Below are 27,144 nucleotides of genomic sequence, written 5' to 3'. Positions count from 1 at the left end.
GTTGTTTTAACTAAAATGCCAATAAAGTATGACTTTGAAAAGAAAATATATCCAAACAAGCTGCACCAACATAGGCCAGTCTAGCCATGTAATAGCACTCATCATGTTTAGTTTACCCTTGATTCCCAGTAACCAATGTCATGCCACAGGAACAAATGTAACCAGACTGGCTGCAGCAATGCAGACGAGTCTAGCCCTGTAAGAACACATCATCTTTCCTTTAACTTTGAGGCCCAGTAGAAAATGCCATGCCAGAGGCAGAAAATGTAAGTAGACAGACTACAGCAATGTAGGCCAGTCTAGCCACCTAACAACAATCATATTGTTAACTTTAACCTTGATGCCAAACATGAAATACCCCCACAGCCCCCACAATCAGAGGCCCTCTCCCCAGCACACACACAACCAACCACACACATTCATTCAGCATTCATACACATTAATTAGTGCACCCATAGACATTCATTCGCGCACACATACACATTCACAGCATTCATAATTCTTTTACTTGTGAACCTATAATGTGCACACTCTCATTTACATGTGCACCTACACAACATACACTCTTTCATTCATGCGTGTAACCAAATAACAAACTAATTCGCTCACATGCAGCCATGCACACATATACATTTTCTTCCTTACCTGCAGCACCAGTCCAGAATCTGCTCCGCCGCCTTCAAGACAGGATCCACGTTGGATCTCTTGCTCTCCGGCTCCCATGAAACATGAATAGGAACCACTAAGCAGGGAGAGGTTCCTGGTTCCTGCACATGCGCAGAAGAGCCGGAGTGCTCCCTGCACTATGTTCCAGTTTCCCAGAATGTGCAGGCATGTGCATGAGTGCCCCCTACAAAAATGTAGTGCTGTACTCAAGCCTGCATCGCCAATGGGCCATGCAAGGCTGGTGAAACAAAACACACGTGGCCTTATATGGCCCATTAGACATGCACACCTGGGTAAACAAACTGTCAAAGGGAAACCACATTTCTGCAGCAGAGGGAGTGCTTAGTGTTTTCACTGGGCTGGCTGTTAGGCAGAAACCTCTGCAGTTCCTTTAGGGACCACTGCAAAAGGTTTAAGACCACAGGAGTAAGAAGTAAACCCAATTGGTAGCAGTCTGCACCACCCAGATTTACCTGGTAGCTGTGGCTGAGCAGTCAGAACTCTCTCAAGAAGAGTTAGGCAGTATATAGAGTATACACAATAGGGCTAAAAATACAGTAGAACAAGCAAACACTGAACAGAGCTTTGGCATAAAAGTATATAATTATTTATTTAAAAACACACTTATAAAAATACACTGGCACTAATATATCAAGCAAGTTCAAACACAGTCACTATAAGTAATTACACCTCCCTAATTAATGATTCGGCAAGTCTAAGTTAAGACACCACTTATTTAGCAAAACAGAGGTGAGCGCCTAACCTAAGATGGCACTCGAATAATTCGTTTAAAAAGGGAGAGAAAAGGCAGAGTAGGAAAATAACACAGTAACAACGCTTTTAAGAAACCACAGCAAGTCATGAAAGGCAGGGTCTACTGTAGAGCAAAAAGTTCATAGGCCAGGCCCACTCTTGGAGAGAGCAAGGCGGAATGTGCCCAAGATCACACAGTGGAAATGCACTCAAAGACTTTGCAGAAAAGTCAAAAAGAGGTTGGATCAGTTCAGAAAGGCAAGGTTAGCAGGTCTGAGGTCAACCCAGTTAGAAAGTCAAGGATTTATGGGACACCTTGGACAATCTGTTGCAAGGGAGACCAGGCGGGACACAGTACCTGAAATGGTGAGAAAGCTCCAGCGGTGGCAATTGTTCCTGGCAGCGGGTGCAAGTCTTGGCTTCGTCCAGGGGAAGAGATGATCTCGACGAGGAAGAAAGCTGGAGGTCATTGCACTGCCAGGGAAGAAACCAGCCGCGGAGTTCCCGATTAAAAGGTACGACCCTTTTATTTGTGGTAGTGGTGAAGCGTGGCTGTCCGGCCGCCAGGGTGCTTGGCACGGGTGATTCGACCACGAGATGTCCAGGAAGGCAAAAAAGGCGAACTGGTTGGTCCCACCAGCTCAAAGGGAAGAAGACTCTCCTGGAAGAAGATCTACTCTGTCGTCGGGGAAGTGGTGAGTTTTTACAGCAGGGCTCCACCGGTGGTGTCGTTGTTGTAGATGGCTCAGCTTCTCCCCTCTTCAGATTCTTTAGGTCCTGTGGCGACTTCTGAAGTTCCAGTCCCCAAAGCCCTGCTTTTATGCAGAAAAGCCCCCATTCAACAGCCTAGCTGTCACTCAAACATGCTAAGTGGTGAGCCGGGCGGCTCACCACTGGGCCAATCACACAAGAGTGCGACTTGAGTTGCCAAGGCAACTCAGTCCAGGGTGCCTAATCCCCCGCCCACACATCCTGTAGACCCCAGAAAGAGTGGCACCATTTGGAGGGCTTCTGTGGAGAAGCCCGCCAAAAAGTGGAACAAAGGGCTCAACTTGGGTTAGAATTTCAGAGGCGAACACAAACGCCATTTTAAAACCGAGTCCTGGCAAAAAGACCCAACTGGGGAATAAATATTAAATAAATAACCCAGCGGTATCTTTAACATTGCACCAAAAAGTGGTGCGTTTAAAATCAATGGGAAAATCCCATAGGAAATATTCCAGTGGAATATTTCGCGTGGTATCCACTGCCACCAGCCAGAAACTTGACAAGGGGGGACTGGACAGTGCCCCCTTGGAAAACAGACCCAGGGGCAATCGAATTACCCCTACCAGTACTTCCACAATATGATGGTTTGTACTGGTTCTGTTCACAATTTGAGACTAGTAAAGCCAATGGTGACTTTACATGCCCTGCGAGACAGTAGTCAGTCCCAGGGTATGGAGTCTGTGTTTGGGGGTCACTATGACATCCCTGTGTTACTGCACTGAGGGTGCTGTGTAACACACATACCAAAAACACATGAAGCCCTATGGAGTAAAAGATCCCATAGCCCATAAAACACATTCACAGTCAAAGGACATTCTCAAATCATGTCTAAGAGTGGGAGAAAAAAAGAGTCTCACTCTCAGCAGGAGAAAAAAATAAACCCCAAAAATCCAGCAAAGCTGCTGGGGGACTCACTGGGTTTGAGAAATTAGCCTTACCAGAGAATTCTCCATAACACTGGCATCGCGGCTCATCCAAAATGGGGGCAGGGGTTATGGGCCTCTCCTTCATCTCCCACACACCACTGATGACCCAGCTTAGATGAAGACTCCAAAGTTAATGAAGGTACATCTCCTCAGGGCTCCCGCACAGTCAACGGGACCCCTTCGGTAGACACATCCTATGTGCCACCCTGCTGCAGGGACTCGTAGAGAGTGGGTGTGCACACATCATTGATGGCCATTGATGTTCACACCTCGCCCTTGTCCTTCGCTATGTTACCCAAATCACGATAGGCTGGCCAGAGCATTCACCTGTGCCCCCTACTGAGCGGAACACTGTGTTGAAACCGATTTGACTCCATCGCAATAGATCTGCATTACAAGAAGCCTTATCATGCTCTTTTGGGGCCCAAATTATCAAGAAAAAGAAAAGAGAAGGAATAAAACGTTAAGCATGCCCTACAGGACTATACTATCTTTCCTAAACACTACCTCAAATTCCATGGCAAAGAACACCATGGAGCCACCAGAAAGATTTCTTGCCACTTTAGGTGAACCCCTATGAGGTGGACGGAATGGAAAGAAAACTTGATAAACTATGTAAACACCCTGGACTCCGCCTTGCTCCATCCAAAAGGAAATCCTTTCTACTTCATGGCTTAGGCCAGGAAGGACAGAGGGTGAACAGAGATTGAACCCGGTCACCACAGGGGCAGGTTAACAGGAGGAGTATGACCTGACACTCAAACAACTCAATGACTATTATACCCTGATGACAAACGTGGTCATCAACAGCCATGATTTATATTCCCGGAAGTAAATGGAAGGGAATCAGTGAAAGACTATGTAGCTACCTTAGGCCTCCTCCAAGTGTCCTGTCACTTTGATACTGGTGTTCCCTGACTTGCAAAGGCCGGGATTAAATTATAATGCCCATTAATAGCCCGATAACTCAGGAATGGATATGGATACCATTGTCAAAAAAGAACACGCATACAGAAATATGTGCAAAAGCCATCTAAAAGAGAAACATAAAAAACAAGTGAAGCCGGAAGTCGCAAACCCAGCCAATGTCATAAAGAAGAGAAAGTCGAAGAGAAAGAGGGGATAAAGAAAGTGCAGGACAAGAACATCCCCCTAAGCACAAGACACGAGAAAGGGCCTACATCCAGAGATGTTCCTCAAACCCGTGTTTGTGTTTGGTTGTGTTTATTTATGATATACACGCATGCATTTCAAATCAAAAGCAAGGCAAATTAAATGTATTATATAAATAGCGTAAATTATAATATATAAATGATCCCTGCTAATTTCTTTCCTAAATGATCCCTGCTAATTTCTTTCCTAAGGATACCTGGTATCCTTATGGTTAAAATGCCTAATTAGTCTCTAATCTTAGAATGGCCAGCACGTGTTTTGCAATATTGTACCCTAAATTAATAGATACAATATGTAAGCTTCTTCAGGGCCACAAAACGTCTATAATATCTAATAGAATACCCTCAAGGAATGCATAATGCAGCAGATACAATGTAAGCGCAGTAGGCAACTGTGATTGCACTAATAACAAGTAACACAAATATTAAATAAATAAACAAAAAAACAAACAATTAAAAGATGGCAGACATACACGTGAGAGAAGTCAGACTGCAGAAGTCCTCTTTCTACTTCGAATTCGTAGTACTATGTATGATGTGCAAAATGGTGTTCAGTCAAACTAGATCACTGGTTTGCACGTGCTTGTCATGGTGCTATAGTTTGTGAATACGAATTTGTTGAACAGAATTTGTTTAAAGGTAAATTCATGAAAATATTAATGGGAGAGGAATTGACCAAAGACTTAGTAGTTCAACGTAATGGATTGATCTAAGATCTATATGCTAAGAAGACGTAATTCGCAGAATCCAAATTTGGAACTAATGAAAACCTGAATAAAATACGAAGAATATGATCGATTAGGGATAGATAGCAAGTATAACTCAGGTATTCTTTTAGATCTTACAGACATTATAATTTTAAGTTACTCAAATTTTAAATGTATTCTTTTTTACAGTACTCTGGAAATGTAAATAAAATCAGGAAGACGTGGCCCAAAAATTGAGGGTTTGCTATTGGTATATTGGGAAAGAGTTTTACTCATTTTTAAGGGAAATATCCTAACTATAGTTATGGAACGTATTGCCACGATTTGTGCATTGGAACGGCTCAAATATTTTTTTACTTTTTGGACAAGAATTATGAAGTGTATTAGATATTGAAAATGAAATCAATGAACCAGAAAATACAGTACGACTAATTCCTATTCGTACTTCTTTTTTTCCATTGTTTTCTTATTTACTTTTAATTGGTTAAAAAGTATATTTTTGACTCCTATTAACAATTGAAGAACCAATATGGTATTACGTTGAGGAGAGTGATGTCATATATTTAAAGCCCTGTAGATGTTCACCATAGGGTTTGAAAAATGACTTGGCCTATGTGGTGAATCACGTGCAATTTAATGCACATCACTAGTCAGTTGACCAAGGAAAACCATTATCCTTGGTGAGGATAAGATGTATGCAGTTGTACTGTAATAGTTTGCACATTTGTTAAAATTTGTATAGGTCTGATTCACAATCAACAAGGTGTGCCCTATCAGAGGGCACCTTCCATTTGTTTTGAATCTTACATTTTGAGCATTAGCAGGTTTGATGCCAGGGAAGTGCTGCACAAGTCTGTCAATATATGTAGTGAAAGTACATACTAAATACCGAAATTCCTGCAACTCAAGACCTCTGAAATTACCTGCATGGAATATGTATGCAAAGTTGTATTACTAAGCAATATTCTGGTACTCATGTTGTCAGATTTTTAGATAGCTGCCAAAGAGCCTTATGCTATTACCCGGCTCCTTTGGCGTGTCCCAGATTTTGACTTTGCATAATGAATATTGTAGGTCATATGTTTAATGCGCCTAGCATGCAAAGTGAAAAGCCCGACTAGAGCATGGGCAAAGCAGTACGTTTCTTGGAATGAGGCTCTGACACAAGGCCACGTGACTGCCCAGAGGACAGAGCAGCAGTCTTCCCTCCTTCTTTGGATGCACAGAACTTGCTCCCTTGTCCTGTAACTAGTGTGCAATACCTCTTGCAGCGACTGCACTGAGGGTACCCGGTGACCCTCTCTAGCCCGCCCACCCAAAATCCGCTTAGTTGCAGCTCTGGATATGCCGGAGGGAAATACAGCCCCGAATGGGGAATTGTCTCTCCCATCAGCTGTATGGACGGCTTGAGGGTGCTTTGTGAGGAAGCTGGATAGTCAAAGATGTTAGTGGGTGTTTGTGGTCGCCTGCAGTGGGCTTAGCCCCATGCAGCCTGTCGCTGCATCGCCAGAATGTTACAACCAGAAAGCCGTAAGTTACTTGTAAAGAGGCTCCTACCCAAAGGTAGTTTAACAACTCCTTTACTGTGCTCGAGCTGGTAAGTAGTAGAAGAAGGTAAGTGCATGGTACACAAAAACCAAGCATTTGTTATGATCAGTGCAAAGTAAATTCCAGTGTGAAGGAAGGCCAAGACTGTGGGTTCAACGTCAATCCTTTTATTCATGCACGTCCATGGGTACAAAGAAGGGAGACACATGGGAGGCCAACAGTACCCACCCCCCAGGCACTCTCCAACTGACACCAGGGGACACAACAATCCACACACTCCACAGCTTACCTCCCACACTCATGACATCACAGGCACACCACAGACACTACACGAGCAGATCCCCACATGCGTCCTCCTCTACCCAGGCCTCACGCCACATGACCTAAACCACAAGGATCCACATCCATCATCTTTCTGCTGCTGACATGTCTGCAAGCCCCACACATGCACGCTGTGATATTACAGCTCCTTTTTTGGCATTTGCAGAATACTGCTGACATGTCTGCAAGCCCCACGCATGCACGCTGTGCTATCACAGCTCCCTTGTTTGGCATTTGCAGAATACTGCTGACATGTCTGCAAGCCGCACGCATGCACGCTGTGCTATCACAGCTCCCTTTTTTGGCATTTGCAGAATACTGCTGACACGTCTGCAAGCCCCACGCATGCACGCTGTGATATTACAGCTCCCTTGTTTGGCATTTGCAGAATACTGCTGACACGTCTGCAAGCCCCACGCATGCACGCTGTGCTATCACAGCTCCCTTTTTTGGCATTTGCAGAATACTGCTGACACGTCTGCAAGCCCCACGCATGCACGCTGTGCTATCACAGCTCCCTTTTTTGGCATTTGCAGAATACTGCTGACACGTCTGCAAGCCCCACGCATGAACGCTGTGATATCACAGCTCCCTGTTTTGGCATTTGCAGAATACTGCTGACACGTCTGCAAGCCGCACGCATGCACGCTGTGATATCACAGCTCCCTTTTTTGGCATTTGCAGAATACTACTGACACGTCTGCAAGCCGCACACATGCACGCTGTGCTATCACAGCTCCCTTTTTGGCATTTACAGAATACTGCTGACACGTCTGCAAGCCCCACACATGAACGCTGTGATATCACAGCTCCCTGTTTTGACATTTGCAGAATACTGCTGACACGTCTGCAAGCCGCACACATGCACGCTGTGCAGGGGAGTTGCTAGGTCTGGAAAAGACCCGGGGCTAAACTGATGTTGGAGCTGTTGGGACTGGGGGCTAGCTAGTCTTTTGGCTGTAGCTCCTGAGATTCTATCCGGGGCTACAACCAAAAGATCAGGGGCTATAGCCCCCTTAGCCCCCCCCTAACAACGCCCCTGACGCTGTGATATCACAGCTCCCTTTTTGGCATTTGCAGAATACTGCTGACACGTCTGCAAGCCGCACACATGCACGCTGTGCTATCACAGCTCCCTTTTTTGGCATTTGCAGAATACTGCTGACACGCCTGCAAGCCATGCAGGAGAGCCACAATGCCACATCACCCTGTTTAGGCCTATGTAAGCAAGACACCATGCCACACATGGCTAGCTCTAGGTGTCACACATGATGTGGAATCACTTGTCAGTTATGCATTTAACTTTCAGGGCTATTTTATCAAATTGTTATACTTGAAATATGGGGTTTACGTTTCACTTTGACGATTGGGCCTACGATTCCCAGCATGCGATGTGCTGTTGACAAAAAAAAACAGGACACGCTGAATATATATCAAGCATATCTATTGCCTTCTGGAGACATTAGTCCAGTCCTGATTTAACTTTGCATTCGAGACTTTTAGTCCTAGATTTCCCCATTATAAAACTCAGAACTACAAGTCCCAGAATGCAAAGTTAAAACCATGACTGGACAAGGGTCTCCAGAATTAAGTGCACAACTTTGGGATGTATGTAGCAGAAGGTGTGCTTCCTGGCATTAGCCCACCTACTCGCCACGACGGTCACGCTAAAACTGCACAAAATCTCCATGGCAGGTGCATCGTTCCACTGAGCTTCGCCACGGTGGTTATAACTGACACAACGCAGCGGCCGCCTGCCCAGGGGGTGAAGGATTGATTAGCTCTGTTATGCACTAAAGGGACAAGGGCGGGGGGAGGGGAGGGGTCTCATGATGGTAAGAGAGGAAGGAACGCCTCCTGCTGCCGGCTCTGTTCTGCGGCGGATGCCGGCTCCATGGTAACAGAGGAATGAATCGCGTGTTGCAGGCCCTGTTGCCGGACAACCACATTGTGATGGTAATAATTATACAGGGGCAGGCGGTGCCCAGAGAGTGATGGGTTGGTCAAGGGCGGGACACTGCAGGGTTGCAGCTCCCCTCCTTCCCTCCCGCCCTACACCCAGGCACAGTACCCCGGGACTGCACATACTGGCGGATGACGAACCAGCCTTCTGAGGTACCTATAACCCCGTCCATATGTGGCTCGCTCGTTATTCTACTTTGTACTGATTGCGGCGCCCGTTCCTTAGAGCACTGGATGTGTCTGCCCTGGCAGAGGTGCCCCATTCGTTTCCATGTCTCCCATGGTAGAGGTGCCCCATGTATTCTCGTGTCTGCGCTGGCAGAGGTGCCCCATTCATACCTGTGTCCCCTCTGGCAGGGGTGCCCCATGTATTCTCGTGTCTGCGCTGGCAGAGGTGCCCCATTCATACCTGTGTCCCCTCTGGCAGGGGTGCCCCATTCATTCCCGTGTCTGCGCTGGCAGAGGTGCCCCATTCATACCGGTGTCCCCTCTGGCAGGGGTGCCCCATGTATTCCCGTGTCTGTGCTAGCAGTGGTGCCCCATTCATTCCCGTGTCTGCGCTGGCAGAGGTGCCCCATTCATACCTGTGTCCCCTCTGGCAGGGGTGCCCCATGTATTCTCGTGTCTGCGCTGGCAGAGGTGCCCCATTCATACCTGTGTCCCCTCTGGCAGGGGTGCCCCATTCATTCCCGTGTCTGCGCTGGCAGAGGTGCCCCATTCATACCGGTGTCCCCTCTGGCAGGGGTGCCCCATGTATTCCCTTGTCTGTGCTAGCAGGGGTGCCCCATTCATACCTGTGTCCCCTCTGGCAGGGGTGCCCCATGTATTCCCGTGTCTGTGCTGGCAGGGGTGCCCCATTCATTCCCGTGTCTGCGCTGGCAGAGGTGCCCCATTCATACCCGTGTCCCCTCTGGCAGGGGTGCCCCATGTGTTCCCGTGTCTGCGCTGGCACAGGTGCCCCATTCATACCTGTGTCCCCTCTGGCAGGGGTGCCCCATGTATTCCCGTGTCTGCGCTGGCACAGGTGACAGGGGAGACATTCGTTTCCATGTCTCCCCTGGTAGAGGTGCCCCACTCATTCCTGTGTCTGCACTGGCATGCGTGCCCCATTTATTCCATTGTCTCCACTCGCATGGGTGCCCCATTCATTCCCTCCTCTGTGCTGGCAGGGGTGCCCCAATCATCCCTTTCTCTGTCCTGGCAGGGGTGCCCCATCCATTCCTGTGTATGTGCTGATAGATATGTCTAATTTACTACTGCCCTGTGCCTGCACGATGTGTGCCATTATTCATGCCCTGTGTCTGTGCTGGCAGAGAGAGTTGTCCCACTATTAAAGCCCTGTATCTGCACTGGCAGAAGTGCCCCATTTATTACTGCCCTGTGTCTGCGCCTGCCTGGAGAGGTGTCCCATTATTTATAAATGCCCTGTGCCTGCTTTCACAGAGAGATGTGTACCATTATTAATGCCCTGTGTCCGCGCTGGTAGAGGTGTCCCATTTACCACTGCCCTGTGCCTGCAGTGGCAGTGGTGTCCCTGTTAGTACTACCTTGTCTCTGCGCTGGCAGAGGTGCCCCATTCATTCTCCTTTCTACGCTGAACTGTGTCTTTGCTCATATCTATTTCTTTCTTGCTGACTTGTACATGATAGATGTTTCCGTCCTTGCTGACCCTTGTCTGTGCTGATAGATGTGTCCCTTTCTTGCTGACACACACCTGATAGATGTTTCCCGCCATTGCTGACCTTTATCTGTGCTGATAGATGGCTCCCTTTTTTGCGGGTCTGTGTCTGTGCTGATGCATGTGTCCCTTTCTTGCTGACTTGTACCTAATAGATGTTTCCGTCCTTGCTGACACTTGTCTGTGCTGATAGATGGCTCCTTTTTTGCTGATCTGTGTCTGTGCTGATGCATGTGTCCCTTTCTTGCTGACTTGTACCTAATAGATGTTTCCGTCCTTGCTGACCCTTGTCTGTGCTGATAGATGTGTCCCTTTCCTGCTGACACACACCTGATAGATGTTTCCCGTCATTGCTGACCTTTATCTGTGCTGATAGATGGCTCCCTTTTTTGCGGGTCTGTGTCTGTGCTGATGCATGTGTCCCTTTCTTGCTGACTTGTAGCCAATAGATGTTTCCTGTCCTTGCTGACCTGTGTCTTTGCTGATACGTGTTTCGTTCTCGCTGAATTGTACCTGATAGATGTTTCCCATTGTAAAGACGGTGTCATTACTCAGGCATAACCCAATACAGCCATCCAGGGATATAAAGACGCAGTTGTGCAAGGAACAGAGACCTTTATTTCCCCAATGGCCAGGAGTGTTTGTTCTGTCAACCATGGTGTTTAAGGTGAAAAGAAGAGAGTCTCAAATCCCTCCTATTTCCAATATATATCTTTAACAAAAACATCATCGTACATCAGTGCTGCTCTAACATAAATCCTAAAATACTAATTGGTCTAATTTCTATGAATAAAATACTTTGGCCTCACTTATTGGGTACACGTGCCACCTGAAATGCATCATTATTTCCTCTTCCAATGACCTCATAATATGCTGACCAGCATATTATTCCTATTTTAGTGAACACAGGACATGTTTTGCGATGCAGAGGCTGGATGGAAGTGGTTTTTGAGATGACATATGCTCAAGCCAGCCTGCCAAGGACACAAAGCTTGCTGTCTCGTTCTCATTGGCTCATTTGTCTACCTTATCTATTGCTCACTTACTGCCATTTTCATTTATAAAAAAAGCTCGTGAGAAACACTGCTAAAACTGTCCATTCTACTATTTAATGCTGCCAAGTTCATGTGCCTGGCTGTGCTTCGGCAGTCCCTCCCCGTTTCTACTTTCTCAACCCTGCCTGAACCAACATTTCTGATGGCTTCAGCAATTCTAACTTCCCTGAGGCTTAAGGCCTGTATTCATTTGTTATGCATGGTTTTGGTGTCCATTTTAAATGAGATGGATTCCTTTTCCTGTTGCATTTCTATGTTAATGAAATTTATCCATATGTTATTCATGTTTTGCGCAAATGTGTTCATTTCATTATATATGTGTTTCCTACATGAATGGGTGCAGTGTAATATTCTTGATCTCTAACTGCATTTATTTAACTTATTGTTCATGTAGTTTCATGAGGAATGTAATTTGCTTCATGTCTATTGGACATGTACATGTACCCCCCATCACTTATTCTTGCCACTTGCAATTTACATTGTATCCCTTCCCTAATGCACCTGCCTCGGATGAGAGCAGTATGACTGCCTCAATGAATAACGTTCTTCACTTTTACAATGTTGGACAGGTGGGCGGGGCCTGGGCCCGAGTGACATATTCACCTGTCCCATCACCAGAGGGTGAGGGGGAGTCGCTTTTGGTCTACTCCTCTACACTGTTCTTGCTGATCCCTGCCTGCGCTGATAGATGGCTCCCTTTTTTTGCTGATCTGTGGTTGTACTGATAGATGTTTCCTGTCCTGCTGACTTGTACTTGATAGATGTTTCCCATCCTTGCTGACCTGTGTCTGTGGTGACAGATGTCTTCCATCCTTGCTGACCTGTCTGTGCTAATAGATGTTTCCATCCTTACTGACACTTGTCTGTGCTGATAGATGCGTCCCTTTCTTGCTGACTTACACCTGATAGATGTTTCCCATCCTTGATGACACTTATCTGTGCTGATAGATGGCTCCTTTTTTGCTGATCTGTGTCTGTGCTGATGGATGTGTCTCTTTCTTGCTGACTTGTACCTAATAGATGTTTCCCGTCCTTGCTGAACTGTGTCTTTGCTGATAGGCATCTCGTACTTGCTGACTTGTACCTGATAGATGTTTCACATCCTTGCTGAACTGTGTCTTTGCTCGTACGTATCTTTCTTGCGGACTTGTACCTGATAAATGCTTCCTGTCCTTGCTGACACTTGTCTGTGCTGATAGATGGCTCCCTTTTTTGCTGATCTGTGTCTGTGCTGATAGATGTGTCCCTTTCATGCTGACTTGTACCTAATAGATGTTTCCTGTCCTTGCTGGCCTGTGTCTTTGCTGACACATTTCTCTTTCTTGCTGACTTGCACCCCTTGTTTGTGCTGATAGCTGGCCTCCTTTTCTGCTGATCTGTGTCTATGCTGATAGATGTGTCCCTGTCTTGCTGGTTTGTACCTGATAGATGTTTCCCGTACTTGCTGACCTGTTTCTTTGCTGATATGTATCTGTTTCTTGCTGACTTGTACCTGATAGATGTTTCCGTTCTTGCTGACCTGTGTCTTTGCTGATACATGCCTATTTCTTGCTGACCTGCACCCCTTGTTTGTGCTGGCCCCCTTTTTTGCTGGTCTGTGTCTATGCTGATGTGTCCTTTTCTTGCTGGTTTGTACCTGATAGATGTTTCCCCTCCTTGCTGACCTGTTTCTTTGCTGACATGTATCTGTTTCTTGCTGTACCTGATAGATGTTTCCGTTCTTGCTGACCCTTGTCTGTACTGATGGATGCGTCCCTTTCTTGCTGGCTTGTACCTGATAGATATTTCCCGTCCTTGCTGACCTGTCTGTGCTGGTAGCTCTGTCCTTTCTTTGCAGGCCCCTACATGTGTACCGCTAGAGGTTCCTTCATCCACTGTCTTTATTGATGGAGGTGACCCCTTCTGTATTATCCTGCCTGTTCTGACAGAGGTGCACTCTCCCTGCAGTGTTTTGTCTGAGTTGAGGAGTGTCCTCTCCACACTGCCATCTGTCTGCACTAATAGCAGTGTCACCCCACACTGTGCTCTGTGTGTTCTGAGCCTCTGCTGACAGATGTCTTCTCGATTCTCCTCCAGCAGAGAGGACTCGGGATTTTGGCAGGATGACCTCGGCTTACCACTGGGAGGCCCGTCGAAGGCAACATGTGCTGGACAGGAGACGCCATCAGTATGAAGAGGTAAGCACAGTGCTGGAAATTAAAATTATTTACTGTGGGAACCCACCAGGGACAGGAGGGGTGAAGGGGAGTGTACTAGGTGATGGGCATTGTTCCCATCGCTCCAATAAACATTTGCCTCTCAGAAGATTCATCTTTCATGAACAACCGGAAAATAACCCAAGAGAGGACCGTTTCCTATAATGTTGAAGGCAAAGTATAAAAGGTTCATGTCTTTTAAACGTAAAACGCTGTATTTCAATACTTCCTGCAAGGCACAAGCCTAACAAGCAATTTCGCATGCATCCTGATGAGACCTACAAGTGGTCTTGTGTCAAAGAGTTTCTCCCCTCTTCCTAACGACCTGGGTTGGAATCCCCAGCACAGATTAAAGTCTGAACATAGTAAACCAGTTAACCAATTGGAGGCTGGAAATGGATTTTGATCGAGCAAGACATTTTTTGTGAGATCTCGGATGCATAGAAATCTGGCCTAAAATCCAGCACAGGGTAGGCGACTCACCTCGAAGTGGTTATGTTACAGAGAGGAGGCACGTGGTTAGGGTGGACTAATTTAGAGAGGGAGCAACCATGGCAGAGGTGAAATCAACATTTACTGACTACCTAATAACCGTCTGAATAACACAATCTGTTTGGATTTACAACACGCATTGGCAAAGCCAACAGGTCTGGCTTTTTTTAGTTATGGGATCTGCCTTTTTTCAGGCACTTTCATAATGGTACTACCTGGCAGTACATTCCCGGAAATCCTAAGTGTACAAAATCAATACCACATTCCCCACACAATAACCCCAAATCCCGTCTTATGCCATATTATCATAAAGTGCCTTATACCCAACCATTCAAAACATCCGATGTTACATGTCCAAGTTGTAGAGGCACTGCTGTCGTTGACTTTCTTCATATCCTGAGATGTGTGTTTCGGTGCTTCTCTACATTGGGGCGTAATTTGCTCATGGGGAACCTGCAAAGGGTGTGGGGTGCTCCTTTGCATATACATGAATCTTGCCCTAAATTACCTGCTGCATGTTGGCATTGTATATGGGACAGACTGAAACACATCGTCATTATTAGAAATGGTCGGATCGATGGGAACTTTCATTTGATTGATTGTACACACTTTCCACATTCCTGGTCGCGTTATTAGGCCAGGTCCTTCGCATTTCTGATCCACCAATGCGACAAGTGTAACCCTGAGGTTTAACACCACTCCAACGTTGCCAAACATGCTGGAAAGGGAGCAGGACATTTCGGCGCGGCCGGTTCGGCGCGGGCCGATTTGGCGCGGCCGGTTCAGCGCGGCAGCCCACGCCGAACTGGCCGCACAGAAATGTCCTGCTCCGAAATGGAGACCTCGGGGAGAGCGGCTTTCAAGGGGGCACTTTAGGAAGGGGGGCCACACCCAGGGAGGACGGGTTGCAGTGGCTTAGCGTGCATTCTACAGCCATAAAGCCTGGAATACCAAACAGTGCCATCAGCATCGTCTTCCAAGCACCGAGCTGACAGTTTAGAAATAAAGCATTAGCCTTCATTTTCAAGCCAGTATCACATACAATATATGTGCGGCCATTCTTGTGCATGTTGAGGACCTCTGACCTGCACATCTGCCCCCCCCCCCAACATCCTGCAAAGCACTAAAAGATATCCCTGAACGCACCGCTTTAATGTAGTTTCTCAGTTTTACACAAGGTGAGAAATCTTGACTGCTTCAATGAGGCCGTCGCTCTTCTTGCGTCGGCAACACGTTTGGAAGGGTTGTTTATGCTATAGCAAAAAACCCGAGAATCCCACACCGCGCCAAAACATCCCAGCGACAAAACATCCCGTCGCCGAACTGGCCGCGCCGAACTGGCTGCGGCGAATCGGCCCGCGCCGAACCGGCGGCACCGAAACGGGTGTACCGTGATGGAATGGTACACCAAATGTGCAGCTTTGCTGCTCTTTGGGATGTGAGGAGTTCACGATCATGATCAAAATGGAGCAAAGACATTTGATCAGCTGTAATGCTTCTGTCTCTTGTTGACCCCTCTTTTCTGCACACCCAAGTGAGGTTTTGCAAGCCTGCTCCAATATTGTATTTGCCTACACTCACTTTGCACAAATATTTGATATGCAAATGTTTCTGAATCTTTGCTAATTCCGAAACAGGGACGTCATTTAGGGGTCGTCAGAGGTCGCAACTGCGACCTCTGAGGTCTCCCTTGCGACCTCTAAAAAAAAAAATAATTATATATATATTTTTTTTGTGATGCAAGCTCCTGGGCTGTGGCCAGCACCATGTGGCTCTTTACTTCTGGAGTGGCTGGCTTAACGCCTCAACTCAGCCTTTCATCCTTCTGAGGTCCATAAATGAGTACCAACACAGGTTGGGTGATATTGGGTGTATATTTTTTCTATATTAAGCGCTTAAGCGTAAGTGCTGTATAATAACACATCATTATCATTTGGTCATGGACGTCTGCTTGCATTCACAGTAATTTGGTAATATGGGCCTATAGAAACTGATCTTAACGATACATATGGTGATCCATTCTTGTATGAAATGTACATCACATTATAGTGATATCGTAACCATATTTTTCGTAGTGTACAATGCTATGTGATGCCACTTCCTGTTTTGTCAACGGGTGAAAGGTTGTGTTCCATCGCTTCCCGAGATATCACTTCGGGGTGGGGGTCAAATGACATCACTTCCTGTGATGTCATCAGGGGTCCAGGGTCGTGTGATGTCACTTCCGCTACCCCTGGCATTTTGGTGAAATGACGTCCCTGTTCCGAAATGGAATGTTTTGTGGCAACAGATACTTAAACAGAAAAAAATGTGTAAATCAAGTCCTATATGGTACCTGCATACTGCACCATGTAAAATAAAAAGCGTATTCAAGCAGCTGTGTGGCACAGCTGCCTAAAAACACATTACCTCTGTCCGACGCCACACGTATGCTAATATATCTCATTTCGTGAAAAAAGAGACCATTCTGGCACCTGCCTTGGTGCATTGTACCTGCATATGAATCCCTTCAAGTCGCTTGCTGTGAAAGCATAATATTCTAGAAACGCTCCATGGGTCTCTCCCACCACTCCCTGCCCCAAGATTGGTGCTGCTGCAGATCTGAGTGCCCAGCGCTAGCAGTTGAGCACGGTGGGCTAACTTTCAGCAGTGCCGCTGCCGCTCTCCCCACTGTTTGGTCCAAATCAACTCCTTCTGCGGTCTTGCACTCAACACGGTTGGAAACGTAATGAAGAGTGGTCTTATTCTGCACAGCGCCTGCCATTTTGGCTCATGATTCTTTAAGAGAAAAGGGTGAGGGGAGATGGAGAGATGCACAACCTGATACTTTGACAGGGAATGGTGGATGTATCTGATTCCTGGGTGCCAGAATGTCCTTACGTGTGTATGCCGGAGACACTTTGATGCCTGCCTATTTGACGGGCAGAGCCCAACTTGAATTCCGCTACCTGCACCGATATTCTGGGAGTGCAGATGGTATGGAAGATGGTGGTGTAAGTGAGGTAGGGTTCGGAGTGTTGCAGAACGGCGCAGACTCATTGGGTTAGTGTCATGTTGTGGTGCTGCAGTCATTAGACTGCAGTTTTCATGGATTTTTGTCTATGTAGTAGTTGGGAAGCTATTGAAAAGGGGAGTAGGTTGAGGGGGTCTAGCTCTGGTCTGACAGCATGGATTAGGACGGGGTGGGTCTCACTCCCCTTGGTTTCGTTTTGATGGTGATTGTTGGGCGGTGGTAGCATGAGTTTGTTCCAGTTTCCCAGTCTCTGTCCAGTGGGTGTTTCTAGAGAGATCGTGAAAAGGTCCTTCGTGTAGGTGCCTGTGCACAAAACCAGCTGGAATCCATCGGTGCCTTGAAGCAGAGAACAAGCATCGGTTTGCACCCAAGAAAACAGCCAAACATATAGAAAACATCTTGCGTTCACCTGACCTGCTCTGGCATGTGGTTCCCGTAATGGAACACTTGTGTGGCCATGCATGTTACCTCATTGAACTATAAACTTTCGCTATGAATTTATGGTGAAAGTCATTTATACCCAAATTTGTAAGAATGAAGTATTTAGACTTCCACATTGTTACACATGCTATAGTATTACTTCCTCCCTGGCAAATCTAGATGGGGCTTGCTCTGATGCAATGCATACACTGGAAGTATCACAGACTAGATGGCCTCATTACAAGATTGGCTGTAAGGGGAAAAAAGTGGCGGGAATTCCATTCCTGCCATTTTTCCTGCACTGCAAAATTATAATTTTTGGCGGATTTACCACTGGTGGAATTACCATGAGGTAATTGTTGCTGGAGGTAAATCCTCTGCTTTACCTCCAAAAATAGATGGTTTTACCATGTGGTAAATCCACCGGCTTTAAATCCACCCAAAATCCCCATGGAGTCCTATGGACTCCAAAATTGAGAATTACTGCCACTTGTAATCATGTGGTAACTCCACGGGACCAAGTGGCGGTAACGGTAATTGAGTTTGGTGGTAATCCGGCAGATTTACCACCAAACCATTGCCAAACTCATAATGAGGCCCTATCTTCAGCTGGCAACATCGTGTGTAAAGAGGCGCATGAGACATCAACAGCTTATGGGAGGTGGTGTGGTCTAGTTCCTAAACTGGGAACCTTCGAACCTGGAGAACAGGATTCTGCTCCTGGCCCATTCCATCGCGCCATGGCGTCCTGGATTCTGTAAACTGGCTCCAACCAGGCTACTCCACAGACCCTACATTTTTATGTACTGTACCTAATCTTCTTGAGGAACCTAGTTGCGCACTATTGCAAATAGTTTTGAAACAATAAGCGTGTGCGTTCCACTAGCTGAGATAATACTTTCAGTAAGTCCAAGAAAAGGCCTCTAACCCAGGAAATTTGGATTTTAAACTTGACTGACGCTTTCTTGGGCCACCACCTTATTCCACGCAAGATTACGCAAATTCTCAAATTACATCCAGCGAAGTGGACATTCAGACGGATAGCAATGTAAGCGCGTTGTTCATAAGGTAAAGGACTCCTCCAGACTGGAAAGCGATACATGTGAGGCCAAAAGCGAGATCAGTTACAGGTAACAAAAGCCTCTCAGAAGAAACTCAAGCCTCCCAGGGCCGGTCAGGGACACAAAGAGGAATCTGCGCCGTTGACAGATTACACACAATGCAGTTGCGCCAAATGGTCCAAGTGTGGGGTGGTACATGCTGCACTAACAGACGTCTCTGGGCAGAACAGGAAGAGGCAATTCATGCTGTAAGGGGATCTGGGTCAGGTGGCCTGTGTGAATGGAGGATCCTGTTCTGAGTTGCAAGTGGCCACCTTGTTCAGATTACAATGTCTTTCAGAAGAAAATGGCTGATTCAAGTGTGTCTGCCCTCAATGCGATGCTGTGCGTCTTTACATAGTGCTATAACCATTGGTTTGGGTAATGCTGTTTGAAACAATTCTACTCCGCCCATAGTTACTAGTATGGCAGGGGGTAAAAAGGGGAAGTACCGGAATTACTGCCCCTTTTACCACACTTTTACCACACTGCCAATCTCTGAGCTTGGAGGTAAAGTGGAGGAAAAACCTCCAGTTTTTCGCTGGAGGTTTTCCTCCCCGTTACCTCCAAAAAGTGGAGGCATTCCAGCTGGCAGAATTACCGCTGGCAGGAATTCCTCCAAACCCCAAAAATGGGGAACAACAGCACCTTGGAATATTGAGGATTTACCAGCAGTTCCGAGCCGGTAACACAACAGTAATGGCAACTCCATTTGACGTATTTACTAATGCTAAATCCCCCAAACTTGGAATGAGGTCAGTAGTGTTTAGTTTTTTCTCTTTTGTCCATTTAGATGAACCCTTTGCATCATATTGTGAAAGTACTGGAAGAGGTTATTTCGATTGCCCCTGGGTCTGTTTCCAAGGGGGCACTGTCCAGTCCCCCCTTGTCGAGGTTCTGGCTGGTGGCAGTGGTTACCACGCGAAATATTCCACCAGAATATTTCCTATGGGATTTTCCCATTGATTTTAAACACACCACTTTTTGGTGCCATGTTAAAGATACTGCCGGTTTATTTATTTAGTATAAAATCACCGTTTGGGTCTTTTCGCCAGAACTCTTTTCCAAAATGGCGTTTGTGTCCGTCTCTGTAACTCCAACCAAGGTCGGGCCCTTTGTTCCACTTGGTCTGGGTTCTACAGGATGTGTGGGTGGGGGAATTGGCACCCTGGACTGCGTTGCCTTAGCAACCCAAGTCACACTCTGTTCTGATCGGCCCAGTGGTGAGCCACCCCCGGCTCACCACTTAGCATGTATGAGCGACAGTTAGGCTGTTGAATGGGGTTTTTTCTGCATAAAAGCAGGGCTTTGGGGACTGGAACTTCAGAAGTCACCACAGGACCTAAGAAATCTGTAGAGGGGAGAAGCTGAGCCATCTGCAACGACGACACCACCGGTGGAGCCCTGCTGCAACAACCTCACCACTTTCCCGACGACAAGAGAAGATCTTCTGCTGTAAGAGTCTTCTCCCTTTGAGCTGGTGGGGACAACCAGTTCGCCATTCGCCTTCCAGGACGTCCCTTGGTCGAATCAGCCGTGCCAAGCACCCCGGCGCCCGATAGCCAAGCTTCACCACTGTGACCACGAATAAAAGGAATGCACCTTTTTTACTGAACAAACTCTCCGGCTGGTCTCTTCCCTGGGCAGTGCAACGACTCCAAGTTTCCTCCTCGACGATATCATCTCTTCCCCTGGTCGAAACCACGAACTGCACCCGCTGTCAGGAACAACTGCCACCGCTGGAGCTTCCTCACTCTTTAAGGTACTGTGTTCCGCCTGACCTCCCTTTATGCGGATTGATAAAGGTGACCCTTAAATCCTTGGGTTTCCAACTGGGTTGGCCCCCAGACCTTCTAAATTTACCTTTCGCATCAAACCAACCTCCTTTGAACATTTCTGCAAAAACTTGAGTGCTTTTGAAACTGTGTGATCTTGGGCACATGTTGCCTTGTTCCATTTAAAGTGGGCCTGGCCTATGAACTTTGGCTCTACAGTAGACTCTGCCTTCCCTAACTTGCTGTGGTCTTAGAAAAGTGTTGGGAACTGTTTTATTGTCATGACCTGCCTTTTTCTCTCACTTTATCTTAATTATTGGAGTGCCATCTAAGTTACGCACTCACATCTGTTTTTACAAATAGTGGTGTTTTGATCTAGACTTGTCTAATAAATTATTAAGGGAGGTGTGTATACTTTATCTGACTGTGTTCGAACTTGCTTTGATTTATAGTGCTTAGTGTATTTCCTAAAGTGTGTTTTAAATAAATAATTATATACATTTGATACCACGCTCTATTCAGTGTTTGCTTGCTCTACTGTGGTTTTAGCCCTATTGTGTATCCTCTGTATACTGCCCTACTCATCTTGAGAGAAGTCTGACTGCTCAGCCACAGCTACCAGGTAAATCTGGGTGGTGCAGACTGCTACCAATTGGGTTTACTGCTTACTCCTGTAGTCTTAATCTTCTTGCAGTGTCCCACAAGGGAACTGCACAGGATTCTGCCTAACACTGGTGTACAGCGGTGGGATTTTATCGAGTATACATTGTAGAGTGCTTTTGATACTTTGGTGCAACTAACCACAAAGCTTCTAATAAGTCAACTATGGAAAGTTACAGCCAGGAGTCTCTTACTGCAAATACAGCTGATTGTTTAAGAGCCCTTTGTAGACATAAGAATCTCCCTGTAAAAGGCAAGAAAATAGAATTGATAGAAAGATTGTTAGAAAACCAAAGTCTGGGTAGTGGTTCAGAGGAGCTTACCTCCCCAGCAAATGTAGACAACAGTAATGAAGCTAATATGAATCAAAGTCTTGATAGTATTGTCGTAGAGTCAGAAGAGGAAGGTGAGGCCAAATAACTGTCCCCACTGGCCCTCTGCCTGCTCTAGCACCTCAAGCTGTGTCTACTGGACCTTTGGCAGGTCCCACATTAAGTCCTGCATTCATTGAACTAGAAAAAATGAGTCTTGAATTAGAGTTCAAAAGAATTAGTGCCCAATCTGAACAAAAGCACCAAGAACTAAGGCTCAGAGAAATTGAGCTCAAACATGAGCTAGAGATGAAGAAATTGTCTGTGGAAAATGCTTCTCTCCCTGGATCCTCTAGGAGTTCCAGTCCCAAAAGACCCCGGATGCCTAAAGAGATTGTGGGTATGTATGAACCTAAGTTGGATGTGTTGGCTTGGTTGGCTATGTTTGAGTATACTCATGGGCTCCAGGACATCACATGGAATCAGTTGCTTCCTTGGTTGTTCTCTAGGCTCTCCCTGTTGCATCTGATGTGGTAATGGAGTTGGGGGAGGTGGATAGGATGGACTATGAATGTGTGAAGCAAGTTTTAATAGCTAGATTTGGGAAGACCCCCTCCCAGTACCTTAAGAGGTTTAGGACCCTCAAAAGGCATGATGGTACCCCTTGGGCTACCTGGGTGAGTGAAAGTTTGAAGAACTTAGAGGGATGGATTAAGGGAGGGTTATAAAGTGAACACTTATGAGGGAATTAAAAATCTTGTTATGTTGGAGTCAATTTATGATGCCTGCTCTCCTGAGCTCAGACAGCACTTGGCTGATTCAAAGGAAATAGATTCCAAGAAGCTAGCTAAGGCTGCTGACTTGTGGGTTGCCAACAGGGCTACTCACAAGGATTCTGGGGCAGCTCAGAAACAGGATGAGGGGAAACAGCCTAAAAAGGACTCCAAAGAGAATTCCAATAATTCAAATTCCAAAGAGGGCCCCAAACAGAACCATAAGGGTAAGCCACGTGGGAAACCAAATCAGGCTAGTGTACCTTCTGGTCCCAAACCAGAAGGGGGTCAGAACAAGCCACTATTCGAGAAGGCATTTGGGAAATGCTATGTTTGTGGCTCTACTGACCATGTGAAAGGGGATCCCAGATGTAAGGGTAAACCTTCAGGAGTCCACACTGTCTCCTTAGCCTTCGCTCCAGAGGAGGAAGTACAAATGGCAAGTGGAAACTTTCTATTACTGGCTGATGAACCCATAGGAGTCTCAGCCAATGTTTCTTTATGTCCCTGGGGTTGGGGAACAACAGAATTTAGATATATATAATTCTATCCCAGGTAATACTAAAGAGTATTATAAGGACAGTGTCCAAGTGAATGGTCAGGAGACTCCTGCCATTAGGGACATTGGGGCCAGCATAACTGTGGTGGATGAATCTTTTTTCAAGGCAGAGGATGTTGCTAAGCCACCCAAATACCTCACCAAGTTAGCTGGAGGGACTGTGCAGATGCTTCCCCAGTTACCAGTTCTCATCCAGTGCAATGATATGACTGTGAAGATACCTGTCAGTATACAATGAGAGGTACCAGGAAGGGTTCTGTTGGGAAATGACCTGAAAAATCTTCGAGTAGTGTCACACACCCCCAGACCTCCTAGTAAAAGGTAACAGGAGCTAACCAGACCTGCAAGTGAGAAAACCAGGAGAGGTTCTCCCAAGGAGATGATGAGAAAAGAAATCACTCCTACTCCACTGGAGCTACTTTCTGCTATATTTGAGCAACCAGAAGCAAAGGGGAAATCCAAGACTTCTAGAAGGAAACCAGCAGCAAGCACTCCAGTGCTTCCAACTAGGACTTCCCCTAGGTTGTCCAAAATTACACCTGTAACTCCACCTCCAGCTGAGGCTGAGAGGGAGGTACAACCCTGTGTGGTTGAACTAGACTCTGAAGAGACAGAGCTAGTAAAAGGCCAATAACCTATTGGAGATCTGGATCCTGTTGACCATCCTGAGCTGCAGTCTTTACTGGCAGAAGGTGGACCCAACAGGGCAGACTTCAGTAAGGGACAAAGAGAATGTCCAACTCTGGAAGGTCTTCGCCACCAGGCAGCTTCTCAGGCTGATGGGCAAGAGCCTGGGAAGTATAGGTTGCACTGAGAAGATGGCCTCTTCTACAGTGAACCGACTGAGTCTGCACCTGGAGACTACAAAAGACGTGTAGTGCCTCAAGAAAACAGACTCCAGTTCTTGCAACTAGCCCATGAGATTCCTTTGGCTGGTCACTTGAGTTTCAAGAAGACCAAGGAAAGGCTCTCTCTCCTCTACTTTTATTGGCCAAAAATGGGGGCTGATGTAGATAAGTTCTGCAAGAGATGCCACACCTGCCAAACTTCTGGTAAGAGTGGTTCCAAGAATGTGGCACCTTTAGTGCCTCTCCCAGTAGTGGGAGTCCCATTTGAGAGGGTAGGAATCAACATTGTTGGTCCCCTTGATCCTCCAACCTCCTCAGGCAACAGGTTTATCCTTGTTGTAGTAGACCATGCTACTAGGTACCCTGAGGCAGTTCCTATGAGGGCTGTTATGGCACAAGCTGTGGCTAAGGCCCTCCTTGGTATTTTTACCAGGGTTGGGTTTCCTAACGAGGTAATCTCTGACAGGGGGTCAAATTGTATGTCCCACTACATGAAGGCCATGTGTAAAAACTGTGGAATTACCTACAAGTTCTCGACCGCCTACCACCCTCAGACAAACGGATTGGTTGAAAGGTTTAATAGGACTATGAAGAGCATGATAGGTGCTTTAGAGAAACCCCTTAATAGAAAGTGGGTTCTTCTACTGCCATGCCTTCTCTTTGCTTATATAGAAGTCCCTCAGGAGGGAGTAGGTTATAGTCCCTTTGAGCTTCTTTATGGCCATCCAGTCAGAGGTCCATTGGCCCTGATTAAGGAGGGGTTGGAGAGTGCTCCTTCCCCCAAGCCAGTCAGAGTGACTGACAACGTGATAGGACTCCGGAGGTGAATGTGTCAGGGTCCGGCTTGACTGAATTCCACAGGAGCTGATGCTGGCCCCACAGACCCTCACTAGGAGTTCACCTCTCAACCCTTAAATATAAGCTGAGCTGAAAACCCCAAGAAAGGGAAAGGGGAATTTGGAGAAAATAACAACGGAGACACTGCTGCCCTTCAACCGTCTGGTAGGCTCTGGTATCTGTGGTAAACAAATACACCTGGTTACTTATATAATAAGAAAACTTCTTTTCTAAACTTATGCTAAATAAACCCTAAACTCTTTACCTCTTAAACCTCAGTAAAAGACTTAGAGGTTAGTAATCTTTGTGGAATATCTTGTAAATATATCTTGTGGTGTGCAAATAGTTCAAGCCAATCTAGTCTCTTTAGAATCCTAAAGTGATGGCCTTTGCAACATCTTTTCAGAATTAGATATTTTTCTTACTTCAAAGTTCTTTTGACCTTATGTAGTTTTCAATGCTTACTTAAGTTGCAGTCTTTCTCTGAAAACATTGAGTTCTATTTGCATAGATTACTTTAAATTATATTCTTTAATTTCCTGGAATACTGCTTTCTTTCTGCGTGTGAATTGTTTTCCTTATTTACACATTTACACAAAGAACGTATAGTTTCTTCCTTAACAAGCGTGTGCGATAAACACGTGAACTCAGAAGACGTGAAGAATTGTCTTTGCGTGTAAAATACACACGCGATAATTTTACAAAACCCGCGCGCGTTAAAAAATTCGTAAACACGATAAAAATAACACGCGCTGATAAAAATGGACTCGCGCTCTATCGCAACCCAACACGCGCTTTCTCTTGAGACGTATTTCACGTAAAAAATGTACACGCGCTAAAGTTAACTTGCGCAATTCTTTTGGGCACGCGCTCTATCGCAAAACCACACGCGCTTTCTCAGGAAACGTCTTTCACGTGAAAAATGTATACGCGCTAAAATTCACACGCGCAATTCTTGTTGGCACGCGCTCTATCGCAAACCACACGCGCTTTCTCAGGAAACGTCTTTCATGTGAAAAATGTACACGCGCTAAAATTCACACGCGCAATTCTTTTTGGCACGCGCTCTATCGCAAAACCACACGCGCTTTCTCAGGAAACGTCTTTCACGTGAAAAATGTACACGCGCTTTAAAAAAAAACACGCAAACGACAACTTGCGAGCTCGCGCACACATTAAACAGTCTTGAAGAACATTACACGCAGTTAATCAACTTTTAAATCCTACGCACAATCTTCAAGCTTGTTTTCCTTATAATAACTTTAACTGTAAATGTCTCTTTTCTCAAATGAACTTGAAACTTGTTTACTCTTTAAGTTTTCTTATAAAAGAAAATGAAAGTTCACTGTGACAATCTCAAAATCTTTAAAAGAACGATCCCACCTGATGACTTCTTGTTCAAATTGGATCAGCAAACGATATTCTTACTTCTTTGGTAGATTTTCTGAGCTCTGGAAAGGCCTTACTTAAGGAGCTTAACTAATATACAACCAGCCACTGAATTTCTCTGGATGAAAGGCAGTTTAGAATCTTGCTCATCTCCCAAGAATCAAACCCATTGTCCTCTCCACCAATCAGGCAACCAAACATATCATTGTTTCTTTAACCAATCAGATTAAGTTTCTTTCGCTCCATCTTGACTTGGGCAAGCACAATGTTAATTCTATGAACAAACTCTTCCTGTTACTAACCCACCCAGCCAGCCAGCTCTAAAGGCACAATGTTAATCTTGTTACTGTTCCTGTTATTAAACTAGCCAGTCCTGACAGTACCCCCCTCTTCAAAGCCCTGTCCCAGGGCCTGGTTTAGCAGGGAACCTCTTGTGAAACTGTTTTATCAATTGAGGGGCATGTACATCTACTTGATCCTCCCAAGATCTTTCCTCAGGACCGTATCCCTTCCAGTCAATAAGATATTGTAAGGTACCTCTAACAATCCTGGAATCTAAGATTTTCTTAACTTCAAACTCTTCGTCATTTTCCTCTGTGTAAACTGCTGGTGGTGGTTTTCCTAATCTAGTTCCTGACACACAAGGTTTCACTAAACTGACATGAAATGTAGGGTGACTTTTGATACTTGCGGGTAATTTCAGTTTGATTGCTACGGGATTTATTATTCTTTCTATTTCAAATGGACCAATAAATCTCGGACTAAATTTAGTTCTTCCCTTTAAACGTAGGTTTTTTGTGGACAGCCAAACTTTTTGACCCACCTGATAATGTGGTGCTTTACGAAGTTTCTTATCAGCAAATGTCTTAAATCTTAGCTTACTTTTTTCTAAGGTTTCTTTAGCTTTCACTAAACCATCTCTAATACAAGTCAATCGCTGCTCAACCTCTGGATTGGAATACTCAGATGGCAACACTTCTTTCAAAAATCGTGGGTGGAAACCATAGTTGCTAAAAAATGGAGAATACTTAGTAGAATCCTTGACAGAATTGTTATAACTAAACTCTGCTAGCCAAAGAAGATCTACCCAACTTCCTCTTTCTTGCCAAAAAGCTCTAATATATTTTTCCAATTCTTGATTTACTCGCTCTGTTTGGCCGTTGGTCTGTGGGTGATAACCTGAAGAAAGCTTTACCTCAATTCCCAACTCTGTACA

General features: G+C 45.8%; 1 protein-coding gene across 9 annotated transcripts in view; it reads left to right on the top strand.

The window, feature by feature from the left end:
- The first annotated feature begins 8,691 nt into the window (after window positions 1-8,691).
- The window catches only part of CCDC200 (coiled-coil domain containing 200), a 100,276-nt gene continuing 81,823 nt past the window's right edge, over window positions 8,692-27,144 (top strand). For 3 of the 9 annotated variants that reach the window (XM_069634216.1, XM_069634215.1, XM_069634208.1), the window contains exons 1-2: window positions 8,824-8,976; window positions 13,633-13,733. In XM_069634216.1, the coding sequence (XP_069490317.1) occupies window positions 13,659-13,733 (75 nt within the window). In that variant the 5' untranslated portion in view covers window positions 8,824-8,976; window positions 13,633-13,658. Of the gene's footprint in view, window positions 8,977-13,632; window positions 13,734-27,144 lie in introns of all 9 variants that reach the window. The other 6 variants (XM_069634213.1, XM_069634209.1, XM_069634210.1 and 3 more) reach the window with 5 other exon arrangements.

This window comes from Ambystoma mexicanum, chromosome 13 (genome assembly GCF_040938575.1).
Source record: "Ambystoma mexicanum isolate Mex_15411 chromosome 13, UKY_AmexF1_1, whole genome shotgun sequence".
Classification (NCBI taxonomy): domain Eukaryota; kingdom Metazoa; phylum Chordata; class Amphibia; order Caudata; family Ambystomatidae; genus Ambystoma; species Ambystoma mexicanum.
Note: the sequence above shows the minus strand (reverse complement) of the source record. Positions and strands in the feature narration are given on the sequence as shown.